This window comes from Microtus pennsylvanicus, chromosome 1 (assembly GCF_037038515.1).
Source record: "Microtus pennsylvanicus isolate mMicPen1 chromosome 1, mMicPen1.hap1, whole genome shotgun sequence".
In the NCBI taxonomy this organism is placed as follows: domain Eukaryota; kingdom Metazoa; phylum Chordata; class Mammalia; order Rodentia; family Cricetidae; genus Microtus; species Microtus pennsylvanicus.
Genome location: NC_134579.1, coordinates 115,715,123 through 115,728,292, shown reverse-complemented (window position 1 = coordinate 115,728,292; position 13,170 = coordinate 115,715,123). Strand labels below are relative to the sequence as shown.

Genomic DNA, 13,170 nt, shown 5'->3' with positions numbered 1-13,170 from the left:
TGTCTTGAATGGGATATTTTTTAAATTAATTTATTTGTTATACATACACTTGCCAGGAGAGGACACTAGATCTCATTACAGAGGGCTGCGAGCCACCATGTGGTTGCTGGGAATTGAATTCAGGAACTCTGGAAGAGCAGCCAGTGCTTTTAACCTGAGCCATCTCTCCAGCCCTAGTGTCTTGATTTGTAATTCTTCACTTAGAAGTGAGCCTTGAAAAAGGAGCACCCCCACTCTTGAACCCTTTCCCTCCTTTAACAATTTATGATGTTAGAGCACTTTATCTCAGAAGATGCCACTTTTGTGGGTTCCTCATCGTGGTCATGTCTGACAGAGTTGCTGCTACTGAGCTTAGCAGGGAAGGGCCTGCCCTAATGGTTCTAAGCTCCCAGAGCACAAAGGGACTTAGAGCAGGTGAAGCTAGCTCTGTCTCTGTTTTGCTCGAGGTGCACTCAGCTGAACACCAGAGTGGCCAAGCTCAGCACAGAGCTGCAGGAGGAGCAGGAGCTAAACAAGTGTCTGCGCGCCAACCAGCTGCTGCTGCAGAACAGGCTAAAGGAAGAGGAGAGGCGGCTGAAGGAGACCTGTGACCAGAAGGACCTGCAGATCACCGAGATCCAGGAGCAGCTGCGTGATGTCATGTTCTACCTGGAGACACAGCAGCAGATCAGCCACCTGCCCGCAGAGACACGGCAGGAGATCCAAGAAGGGCAGATCAACATCCCCTCGGCCCCCAACCCACCCTCTTCTGGGGCTGGTGGGAAGCTGCCGTCCAGGAAGGGCCGCGGCAAGAGGGGCAAGTGACCTTCAGAGACTTGTTCCTAAGACTTCCTGGGCACCGCAGGGTGTGCTGGGACCTTTGCTGAGTGGGAGGGTGGGCCCTAATAAGTATGCCTGAGGATGAACTGCAGTGTGGCTCCTTCATTTATGGCGTGTGATCTGAGGAGACTGAAAGAGGGTGGCATTGGCAGCGCTTTGCAAGGTGGTGAGTCTAGACCTTAGACACCTCATGGCCACTCTGCCTTCCAGCTGGGGGGACCCCAGTCTTACGTGTTCTTCCCTTGTATTTATTCAGTTGGAGCACTTGCAGTTGAATTCTGGGGTAGATTTATTACATGATGTGACCTTAGAGCCGCATTACCTAGCACTAAAGCACAGCGCCTCCCAGAGGTTCCAGCTGCCTTCAGAAGAGGAGCCTGCTGCCCACTGCAGAGCAATCATCTCTCCTGCCATCCCTCTCTTCCCCTTTGGAGTTCAAGAGCTGCTTGAGTGTCACAGAGAAGGGGCTAGCATGTAAAGCAGGCACAGGCTTGTCCTCAGCAGCCATCATGCCTGGCTTGAAGGCCGGAAAAACAAGGAACTGGGGCAGATGGAGTAGACCCAGTGTAGGGAAGATGGTGACAGTTCTCTTTTTGATGGCTCCATACAAATGCGCCTGTCAAATATGAAAAGCCTTACTGGCTCCATCTAGCAAGAGTCAGCCAGGAGCAAGCCTGGAGAGAGGTCCTGACCAGCTGTGTGCATTGCTGGGGTCAGTGTACACTGACTGTTTACAGGCCGGGCTCATGTTGAGGTCGCAGCTAGAGAGAGCATGGGCAGATTTTCAGTTTCGCTTTTAGGATTTAAGCAAAGGCTGCTTCTCGCTCCAGAACCTGCCTGCAGCACAGTCCCTTTCAAACAGCTGTATGATACTTACTGTGACCAACAGAGGGATTGTGTGCCTCTCTCTAGAGCCGGAACATCAGATAACTAGTAGCACAGTAATTGAGCAGAAGTGAAGGGACACCTTGTGGGACTGACCTGACTTGTAGAAGAGCTTGAGCAGTTAGGACAGCAGTGTGTAGTGCAGTTTGATCTTCTACTTCATCATCAGCCAGAGGTTTGAAATGTCACACTTTAGGGCTGCTTTCTTTTTTTTCTGATTGGACCTTGTCCTTTGACCTGAATCAGCGTGTTGTCATGTTGCTTGTGTCCAGTTCTGTGGAACATGCTGCAGCATTTCCCCAAATCCCACCTATAACTGCAGAATGAGTGTACTCAGACCTCCACGCTCTTCCTGAGGGCAGACCAGCACTCAGATTCTCAGGCCTGAGCCACACAGGCTCCTGGAGCCAGGGCAGGAGCAGATCAGCCTCTCATGGGACTCCCACTTGATCTACAGCGCATTTTACACTGTTACAGCCCTGGTCTCAGCCCCACTTGTCTTGCACATCTGACCTTGCAGAAACTGAGGTGGGTGGTAGCATGCTAATGAAGAGAACTGAAGTAGTTCCAAAGCTGGCTCCCTATTCCATTACAATCCACCAAGCAGCCCTGCCGCACTTCGCAGCACAGGTCTGGGAAAATGCCCAGGAAGGCTGTGGCCAGAGGAAGCCGCAGATAGGCAGAGGTTTCCAAACTACTTGAAGGTCTTTTAAAAATGTTCCAGGAAAACAAAAATCAAGATGTGTAAATAAAATGTTATTTTAAAAGGTCAAAGAGTTGTGCTTCAGTCTGACATTGTACGGGATGGAAGCTGTTGGTATGTTCTTAACAGGTAAAGCACTTTGCTTTCCCATGCTCCATTGACCGATGAACTCTTACTAAAATAACCAGAGATTATTCTTCCCTGTGTGAAATTTGCATCTCTGATATTGCTTAGGAGCACATATCTAAGAGTGTCAATGGCCTGCTTTTTTTGTTCATTTTTCTCTGTATAGCCCTGGCTACCCTGGAACTCACTCTGTAGAAAAAAACAAGCTGGCCTCCAACTCAATGATTCACCAGCTTGCTGCTGCCTCCAAGTGCTAGGATTAAAGGCATGCATCACTGTGCCCAATAAATGAAAACTTTTTTAGAATTATTTTTATGTGCATTGGTGTTTAGCGTGCATGCATGTCTGCTTGAGGGTGTCAGGTACCCTGGAACTGAAGTTACAGACAGTTGTGAATTGCCATGTGAGTACTGGGAATTGGACCCCGGGGAAGGGCAACCAGTGTTCTTAATCTCTGTGCCATCTCTCCAGCCCCATCAAAACATTTTTAAATAATGAAAGCCAGACATGGTGATGCGTGCCTTTAATCCCAGCACTTGGGATGCAGAGATGCAGGAGGATCTCTCTGAGTTCGAGGCCAGCCTGGTCTACAAAGCAAGTTTCAGGACAGCTATGGCTACATAGAGAAACCCTGTCTCAAAAAACCAATAATAAGGAAAAAAAAACTTCCCCTTCAGGAACCCTGAGTTTCCCCAGTGTCAGAGCCCTGTCTTCTTTCCCTTCTGTGCTGTGAACTTTACCTTTCCCCTTAAGGCTTTTACAAGGACAGTTTGCACTCCTGAAGAGAGGTTGTGGTCCCTGTATGCTGACAAGCACTGTCTTAGTCATGCTAGACCCTCTGTGTGTTTATGTTTGCAGAAGCCAGAGAAGGCTGCCGGGTGTCCTGCTCTGTCACTGCCATGTCCACTTGAAATAGCATCTCTCACTGAACCTGGAGTTAGGCTAGCAAGCAGCAAGCCCCAGTGATCCTCCTGTCTCTGTCCCCAAAAGCGCTGGGAATTCAGACTTGGGTCATCATGCTTGTACAGCAGATACCCACTGAATCATCACCCCAACTGCTGCCACCCCTTTTTGATACTGAGTTTCACTACAGAAAAGGCTGGCCTTGAGCTCATGGCAATCCTGCCTCAGCCTCCCGAGAGCCACAGTTACAGATATGTCTTGTTAGTTTAGTTTTTTGAGACAGGGTCTCTCTACATAGCTCTTGCTTTCCTGGAATTCACTATGAGATCCACCTGCCTCTCCTCCACTATGCCCCTCTGTGCTAGTATTAAGTGCATGTACCTGGCCTTCATTTTGTAATGATACTCCCTCGAGTCTCAGAACATGACTCTAACAGACCTCAGGCTTTATTCCTGAGAGCTACATTGCTGGCCCAACTCTGAGAATCGCCAGCTTGGGCTGGGGTGGATCAGTAGAGTTCTGCAGTGGCTTTTCAGGCTTGTGCATTCCTCCCGCATTGAAGAGCCGGACAATCTCGTTTCACACAAGATGACTACAGTCTTTGGGGCCTAATGCTGAACGGCCAAGGTCAAAAATTCCTCACTGGAATTACCTAGGAAAATGTGACATTGGTCCTTGGCACCAAGCTGCTCTCTGCAGATAGCATTTGTTACTCCAGGCCAGCTACCAAGCTATTGCACGAACTAAGCAGCTTTGCTTCTGTCCAGGTATTATTCTAGAGCCCCGACCTGAGACTCCTTCAGATCCGACTCAATGCTGCCTGGAAAAGAGTGAGTTCACCTATATCCTCCATACAAAGCCTGGAAACCCAGAATATGCCACCACCATGCAGGAAATCTTTTTTTAAAATATAAAAGGTTGGGCCAGGCAGTGGTAGTGCATACCTTTAATCCCAGCCCTCAGGAGGCAGAGATACCCTCCAGCAGCAGGGATCCGGTACTGAAGCACCAGTGCCTTGGTCTATCAGGCTCCCTGTACCACCCAGGTGTATGTAGCCCTGGCTGTCCTGGAACTCACTCTGTAGAGCAGGCTAGCCTCAAACTCAGAGATCTGCCTGCCCCTGCCTCCTGAGTGCTGGGATTAAAGGTGTTCACCACCCCTGGCCCATCAGATAATACTGGTTAGATCTATAGAACAAGGCTTCCTCATCACCTGAAAAACTGGCCTGTGTTACCTCTGTTAATGATGACTCAGAAGTTAAGGCACTGGCTGCTCTTCCAGAGGTCATGAGTTCAATTCCCAACAACCACATGGTGGCTCAAAACCACCTATAATGAGATTTGGTGCCCTCTTCTGGCCTACAAGCAGGATACTGTATAAATAAATCTTAAAAAAAGAAAGGAAGGAAGAAAGAAAGAAAGAATGCTTCAACGGAGAGCAGCCAAACTGACTGACCTTTGGGCAGAGGGTCAGCCTCTCAGCTGGAGCCACCGGAAGTGTCCCTTAGAGTCAGCTGTGGCGAGTCACACAAGCTCGGCCCACTCATTTTCTGATACCTTTCCACTCAGGCAGAAGCACCCTGCCTGAAACAGTCTCCCAGCCTCCTGCAACACCACACCACACTCCCCCACCTCCCCACCCCACCTGTTCTTAGTGGGGGAGAAAAAAGAAAAAAAAAATCTAAAATCCTCTTCTAAGCGCAGGCCTCCAGAAAACAGTTTCTTTCCCAGGCCGCTAAGAATCAACACTAACTGGCTTGGAGCCCAGGGCCAAGTGCAGGACACAGGACTCTACAGGGAGGCCCAAAGGCCTCGGTCTTCCCCTCCTCCAACACATTGCTCTCCAATTAAGTGGGAACCTGCCTGGACTGGGGGCTGCCAGGACTGGAGCTGCGGCAGAAGTGGAGGCTCCACACAAGCCTAGAACCTCTCCAGAGTGTCCACGCCAGACCATGCCTGCTCCCAACCCTGCACTTTCTCTTTGGCAGGAGTCCTGGTCCTGTGTGGCTGCAGAAATGCTAAAGTTTGTTCTTTTTCTTCCTCTGGAAGCTGGCTGCTTCCCTCCAGCTACCCACCCCTCTATTGATATCTGTCTCTTAGAGTTATAAAGTAGAATAGTCTAGGATTTTAAAAAATGTTCCAAACATCGATGTGTGCATATGAGAGAAAACAAGTAGACGCAGGCCACAGTGCTATGTGACGTGAGGAGGACAACTTGGCAAGAGTCAGTTCCGAGGTAGTGTGTCTTTCTGCTGCTGAGCTGTGTGCTCAAGACTAGCTAGCCTGCAGAACATATCTAGATGTGTTTACTGTCTGTGCCTCCCTTCCTACAGGAGGCTGGGGCTACAGATGTAACCACCGCATCTGGCTTTTTATGTAAGTCCCAGTTCTGTGGCTTTCAAAAACAATTTCAAAAGGTGAAAGAGAGAGAGGAGAGAGAGAGAGAGAGAGAGAGAGAGAGAGAGAGAGAGAGAGAGAGAGAGAGAGGAGAGGAGAGAGTAAAAAGAAAAAAATGAAAAGAGAGAGGCTGGAGAGATGGCTCACTGGTTAAGAACACTGGCTACTCTTCCCGAGGACCGGGTTCAATTCCCAGCACCTACATGGCAGCTCACAACTGTCTGTAACTCCATTTGCAAGGAATATAACACCCTCACACAGACATACATGCAGGCAGAACACCAAATGCACAGAAAGCAAAAAAGAAATCTGCTTGGTGACGCCTTTAATCCCAGAACTTGGGAGGCAGAGGCAGGTGGATCTCTCTGAGTTCATGGTCAGTCTGGTCTACAGAGTGAGCTCCAGGATAAACACAGAGAAAAGGATAAACACAGAAAAACAAACAAACAAAAACAAAACAAAAGATGAAAAAAGAAACCTAGGGCAAGTAAGATGGCTTAGCAGAATAGGGTACCTGCTGCCAAGTCTAGCAATCTGAGTTCAATTCTTGAACCCTCATGATGAAAAGAGAGAAGTGATTTCTGCAGATGTCTAACCTCCATAAGTCTGCCATAAATGTGTGTGCATACGTGTGTGTGTGTGTGTGTGTGTGTGTGTGTGTGCATGTATGTGTCCATGTGGTGCCATGGATCCTTTGTGAAGGTCAGAGAGCAACCTTGAGTTGGTTCCTTCCTTTCATCATGTGGGGCACAGGCATCCAACTCAGGTGGTCAGACTTGGTAACAAGCCCCTTTCCCAGTGAGCCATCTCACGGTCCCTATTGTTTTATTACTACTATTAAAGAGCAGACAAAGAACCTAGACAACAATGAGGACCCTAAGAGACATACATAGATCTAGATGGGAAGCAGAAAAAGATAAGATCTCCTGAATAAATTGGGGACCATGGGAGAAGGTTGAAGGGGAGGGGAGAAGCAGGAAGGGGAGCAGGGAAAAATGAATAGCTCAATAAAAATCAATTAAAAAAAGAAAGAACAGACACCAAGTTCCTCCTTCCCATCACCTTTGTGTGACTTCTAGAAAACAATATCCTCTCTGATAATGTTCAAGGAAGGGACATGGTTGATGCTAAGGGACCTACAATGGGCTCCCATTAGTGTGTGTGACACAGAAAAGTCTAGAACATCCCTAGGCCAGCCCGTCTTCCAGCACTGGTCACCTTATTAGACAATCCAGCAGACAGACCAAATCAATCCTGCCTTCCGACCTTGTGTTTGCCCGAAGTCTCGATTGGAAGCTACTCCTGACCTCTTTGGGTGCTGAACTGCCCCTGGACAGCCCCGTCAGGTCAGCACCACCACCCCATTACAAACACTGGGGAAACAGGAAGGCTCTTGGCCAGCCTGGGCTCCTGTCACCAGGCTGGGAAATGACCAGGCAATGATCAACCTCCCAGGAATCCTAAATCTGGACTCAAGCCATTGGGTGCCTGTGCAGATGCTCGAAGGCTTCTAGGCTATTGGGGCTGGGCGCCTTCCTGCTCCTCAGCAGCCAGGGAAAACAGGGACTGAGTACTGGTCAGAAAAGCAGCTGAGGAAGAGCTCTGGCCTGGGTGGAGGCAGGCTGTCCCCAGCTGTCTGCAAGATTACCAGCTGGTAAAGAACAAAGAGATACACCACACCTCCCTCATGAGTTCATCCAAATGTGCCTGTCAATCACTTACAGTTTGACAGCACCCCTCAGGAATGCCTTCTTTCTCTTCTATGGACTTTTAATAGTTTAGGGGCCTGGCGTGATGGCACATGGCCTTAATCCCAGAATGGCAGAGGCAGAAGAAGGTGGATCTTTGTGAGTGTGAAGCCAGCATGGTCTACACAGTGAGCGCCAGTGTAAAATGCCACATGCGCTCTGTGCTGTACGGTTCGGTCCGGGAGCCGAGAACCAGGCTGGAGATTTCAACACACACACATACAGAGACACGGGGACATGGGTCATCCTTGATACAAGAATGCCAACTTTATTGTGCACCAGGGAAGCTTATATAGGGACCCTTAACTGATAACCATGTCCCAGCTCTTGGGATTTCCAGCTGTAAAACCCACCAGAATTCACTCCCCTGCCAACAGGAACTCATGAGGGCTTCTTGCTCAGAGCAGCTGCAGGCACAGGTAAACAAGTTGTTTTGCTCAGTTCACTTCAGCAGGCAAAGGGTCTGAGGCAGGCAGAGAAAGTCAAGGGGGCGGGGGTCTGCAGCCCCCGACATTCCAGGACAGCCAAGGCTACTTAGAGAGATGCTGTCTCAACAACAATGCTGGGCTGTGGTGGCACATGCCTTTAATTTCAGCACTCAGGAGGTAGAGGCAGGCAGATCTCCTTTAGTTTGAGGCCAGCCTGGTCTACAGAGCGAGTTCTAGGACAGCCAGGGCTGTTACACAGAGAAATCGTGTCTCAAAAGAGTAAATATATGCACATCTATGTGTGTGTTATATGTATATCTATATTTGTATTTATTGTGTGGGCCAATATATGTTCATGCCAGGGCCTGTGTATAGCGGTCAGAGGCAACTCACCAGAGTGGGTTCTCTCCTACTGTGTTTGATCCCAGGAATCAGACTCTGGTGTCCTTTGCTCTTTAGACTTTGAGAGTCCAGGTAGGAAATGGAAAAGCTCTTGGGATCTTGGCAGCCCTTATAGACAGACTGCCTTCCTTTTCACCTCCCCACCTGCTCCCAGCGATGGACGTCAGGGAGCCATTTCCATCTTTTTATCATGTTTCTGTGTGGCTGGAGACAAGGCTCAGGGGTTAGGAATGTTTGCTGTGTGCGCAGAGAACTGGGTTTCGTTCCCAGCACTTATCTCCAGTGGCTTACAACTGCCCTTACCTCCAGTTCCTGGGGAACCAACATTCCCTTCTGGCCTCTATGGGCACCTGCCTGCGTGTGAACATGCCCACACACAAACTCCTGTTTGTTTGTTTGTTTGTTTGTTTGTTTTCAAGACAGGGTTTCTCTGTGGGCCCTGACTACTCTAGAACTAGCTCTGTAGGCCAGGCTGGCCTCGAGCTCACAGAGATCTGCCTGCCTCTGCTTCCCAAGTGCTGGGATAAGAGGCATGCGCCACCACAGCCCGACCTGGGGCTCAATTGTTAGTCATTAACTTGAGCTACAATCCATGCATTTATTTAGGCAAGACTCACAGGCCCTGTCTGTGAAACATATCGTTGTGTTTATTTTTATTCATCAAAACTCTGTATAGGCATTCATTATTATTATCAAATTAGACAGTACAGCTTAGGGAGGGGTCATCTTCTTGACAATCCACAGGTAAAAATGCCCAGTAGAACGGGATGTTTCCAAGAGATAAACACATTATATTACAGGCAGTGGAGATCTCCCCTGTCCACTCACACCATGCTAGACACCAGAGAAAGAGAGCTGCAGCAAACATGTAAAGGCACAGCAGAAGCAAAAGACGTTCTGGGGTCTGCAGTCCCGTTGCCTTGCCTAAACAAGATTGGCCCATCAGAGGATTCCCTTCTGGGGGGCTGACACCTGGAACTTCAATTGCACCTTGCTGCTCCTATGGCACCACTGGCAACAAACACCTATTTTTTTAATCTTAAAAATTTTAGCTGGGCCGGGCGATGGTGGCGCACGCCTTTAATCCCAGCACTCGGGAGGCAGAGGCAGGCGGATCTCTGTGAGTTCGAGACCAGCCTGGTCTACAGAGCGAGTTCCAGGACAGGCTCCAAAGCCACAGAGAAACCCTGTCTCGAAAAACCAAAAAAAAAAATTTTAGCTGGGCGGTGGTGGCGCACACCTTTAATCCCAGCATTCGGGAGGCAGAGGCAGGTGGATCTCTGTGAGTTCAAGGCCAGCCTGGTCTACTGTGTGAGTTTCAGAACAGCCAGGGCTGTTACACAGAAACCCTGTCTCCAGAAAAAAAGAAGGAGAAAGGAAAGAAGGAAAAAAAGAAGGGAAGAAGAGAGGAAAGAAGGAAAGAAAGAGAGAGAAAGAAAGAGACACTGAAGGTCTGGTCCTTTGCTGTCATTTCATTTGTTTGTGTGTGCACACATGCACATATATGCCATGGATGACATGTAGAGAAGACAACTTGCAGAATTGATTCTTTTTCCAACCATGAGTCCTGGGAATCGAACTCATGTCATCAGGCTTGGCAGCAAGCACCTTTAACCCACTAAGCCATCTTGCTGCCCCTTCACCATCATTCATGGACAAAGGCGCCAACCTCCTTATGAGTCCTGCAGTCCACTGTCTCCTGGGCTGTCACCAGCCTCTTGCAGACTGCTGAAAGACAGGCCTGCTGCCATCACTCTGGTTGTACTGGGTCGTGTCCTCCACTCCGGTTGGCTTCCCAAGGGCTAGGATTATAGTTGTACACTACCGTGCCTGCTCCCACGGTGATTGAACACCAGTTCGACGCTGGCAGCTCCTGGCTCCTCCCTCTAGCCTAGGCCTTGCATGGCACAGGGCTGTCTTACGGGACATCTCTATTGACATGGGCTACACACACCCCACCTTTCATTCTCCCCCCAAAAAACCAGGGAAAGATTGTGGCTCCATGTCTGGAGGAGGAGGTAGAGACAAATAGCTACATTGTTCCCAAGTTCCTGAGGCCAAGGCTAGTAGGTCCTGCAAGGGGCTGGAGCTGGGGCTCTGAGGGAGGAGGAGATGCCTGAAAGCTGCCAGTGTGTGCAGCCCACCCCCATCCCATTGTTGGCAAGGCAGGATCTTGATACTTGGCCCACGTCAGCAATGAACTCACTCTACATAGTATAGTATACATGGAGCCCAGTATGCCCTGTAACTCAAAAACTCCTACCTCTGAGTGCTGGGATTGTAGGTGTGTACTGTGTGGTTTTGTGTGTGCCAATTTGACACAATCTAGAGTCATCAGAGGAAGGAGCCTCAGCTGAGGAAATGCCTCCTGAGATCCAGTTGTATTTTCTCATTTAGTGATCAACGGGGGAGGATCCAGCCCATTGTGGGTGGGGCCGTCCCCAGGCTGGTGATCCTGAGTACTAACTGTAAGAAACTAGGCTGAGCAAGCCACGTGAAGCAAGCAGTAAGGAGTACCTGTTAGGATTCCCGCATTTTAATAGCCCTGCCGCGCTGGGGCCACAGCCTCTGCCACAGCTTGCGTATTCCTGCCGCCTGTCTCCTCTCCTCCCCTGTTGCCTCCGCCCAAACCACCTCCCGCACGGTTGAAGCTGTGCTTTGGGCCACCCCGTGCTCAGAGTCACTCAGAGTCACTGTCATATTTCCAAGGCCTACAGTGGCACAGAAGTGAGATGCACACCCAGTTCCTCCTCCGTCGCTGCTCCCCAGGGAGACTCAGCGCACAGTCCCCGGAGCAGATCAGTCGGTGAACTGTCCCACCTCTACAGATCTGTGCCCACTGAAGAGGACTGCTTGAGCTCTCAGGAGGTGGCCCTGGCCAACTCCTGGCCCTGGGGCAGGAGTGAGGAGCCTCAGCGACTGCTGGCTGACCTTCCCCTTATCCCTGCTTTTCCCTAATAAACTCCTACGTGGGTTTGTGAAGCTCTGTGGTTTGGTTCTCATGGCCACAGAAACAACAGCAGCCCTCCATGTCCTCTGCATCAGCTCCTGCCTCCAGGTTCCTGCCCTGTTTGAGTTCCTGTCCTGACTTCCTTCAGGGATGAACAATGCTGAAGTGTCAGCCTAGTAAACCCTTTCTTCCCCAACTTGCTCTTTGGTCATGGTGTTTCGTTGTGGCAATAGAAGCCCTAAGACAAAGTGCTTTTTATTTAATGCCCCTTTTTTGTTTGTTTAAACTTTATTGATGTGGCAATACCAGTTTCCCAGTACAGGGGCTACTTTCCAATTGTCACTTGGTTCCACCTTTCTGCCTGGCCCTAAGCTCTATGAATACATCATGTCCAGTGCCAGATAGCATCCTGGCCAACTCTACCGGGCAGGTACTACTGTCATATCTATAGACAAGGAAACTGAGGCACAGAAAGGTGAAGCCACTTGCCCAGTGGGTCACCTGCAGACTGAGCCTTGAGCTTCTGTCTCCTCCCATCTTATATTCACCTCTAGTGCTGGGATTAAAGGCATGTGACTCCCTAGGACTAGAATTAAAGGTGTGAGCCACCACCACTTGGATCTGTTTCTGCGTTGATCTTATGTAGCCAGGGTAGCTTTGAACTCACAGAGATCCTTCTGCCTCTGTCTCTCAAATCTTGGGATTAAAGTGTGTGCCACCACTGCCTAGCCTATAATGGCTTAGTTTTGTCCTCTGATCTTCAGGCAAGCTTTATTTATTAAAACATCAATAAAATATCACTATAATAAAGGGATTATATGCAGCTGGTAAACCATATCTGTTGAGAGTAATCAGCATGTTCTAATCCCTGGACACAAAGTTTCATTAAAGACAAAGTCCTGCCCAGTGACTGCCACATTGCTCAGAATGGAAGCCTAGAGCTATTTTTGTCATTGCTTAAGGGGAGCAGTCCACAAGTACACACACACACACACACCTTCCATTTCCACTAGTGTATCTGGAACCGGGTTCCATAAAGAAATCTCCACACTAGTTACTACATAATGCACTTTGAGTGTGTTCTCTAACCCTCTTCCCAAATTGTCCACCATCACTATCACACTTTGTCCCCTAGACACTGTCACTTCGATTTCCAGGTCATAGAAGCACACATTATTTTATATATCTATATAAGATTCTAGAAAAGGGCAGTATTTGTCTTTCTGGGACAGTTTTGTTCTCTATGGCAAATTTCATTGTGCGCGTGTGTGTGTGTCACATTTCTCTCTGACCCATTCCTCTGGTAGCTGTTGTGACCACGGTGCCAGCGGCATCTGCTGAGCACGTGTGACCTGCTGACTGAATCCTTTGGGTTAACAGGAGCACCAGAATGGGGTCTCTTTACTTGCTTTGGTGTGGTTCTTTACAAGAGGTATTTTATCTTTATTCATGAGTCCGCGTTGGGGTCCATTCATCTGTGAGTGCAGAAGGGGCCGGCAGATCCCTGGAGCTGGACTGACTGGGTGGGAGCCGCCTGCTGTGGATGCTACGGTGGAACTCAGGTCACTTTGCTGCTAGAAGCAGTAAGTGTGCTCGTAACCCCAGAGCCACCTCCACCGTCCCTATGTTGGAGCCAGAGAGGATCTAATAAATAGTTGAGGATGACCTTGCTCATCCTCAACCTGCTGTCTCCACCTGCAAATGCTGGGGACCTTTGCCACCCCAACCCAGTGTTTGTTTTTAGTTGTATTTATTCGGTGTGTGTGCAAATCCCACTGTGTGCTGCAGAAGTCAGAAAAGGGCTTTTTAG

General features: G+C 49.2%; 1 protein-coding gene across 1 annotated transcript in view; it reads left to right on the top strand.

Annotated features, from left to right (window-relative positions):
• Brap (BRCA1 associated protein) overlaps positions 1 to 2,478 on the top strand; it is a 32,512-nt gene extending 30,034 nt beyond the window's left edge. The window contains exon 12 of the mRNA XM_075980358.1: positions 447 to 2,478. Coding sequence (XP_075836473.1) covers positions 447 to 804 — 358 coding nt within the window. The 3' untranslated portion in view covers positions 805 to 2,478. The remainder of the gene's footprint in view (positions 1 to 446) is intronic.
• Positions 2,479 to 13,170: the final 10,692 nt, after the last annotated feature.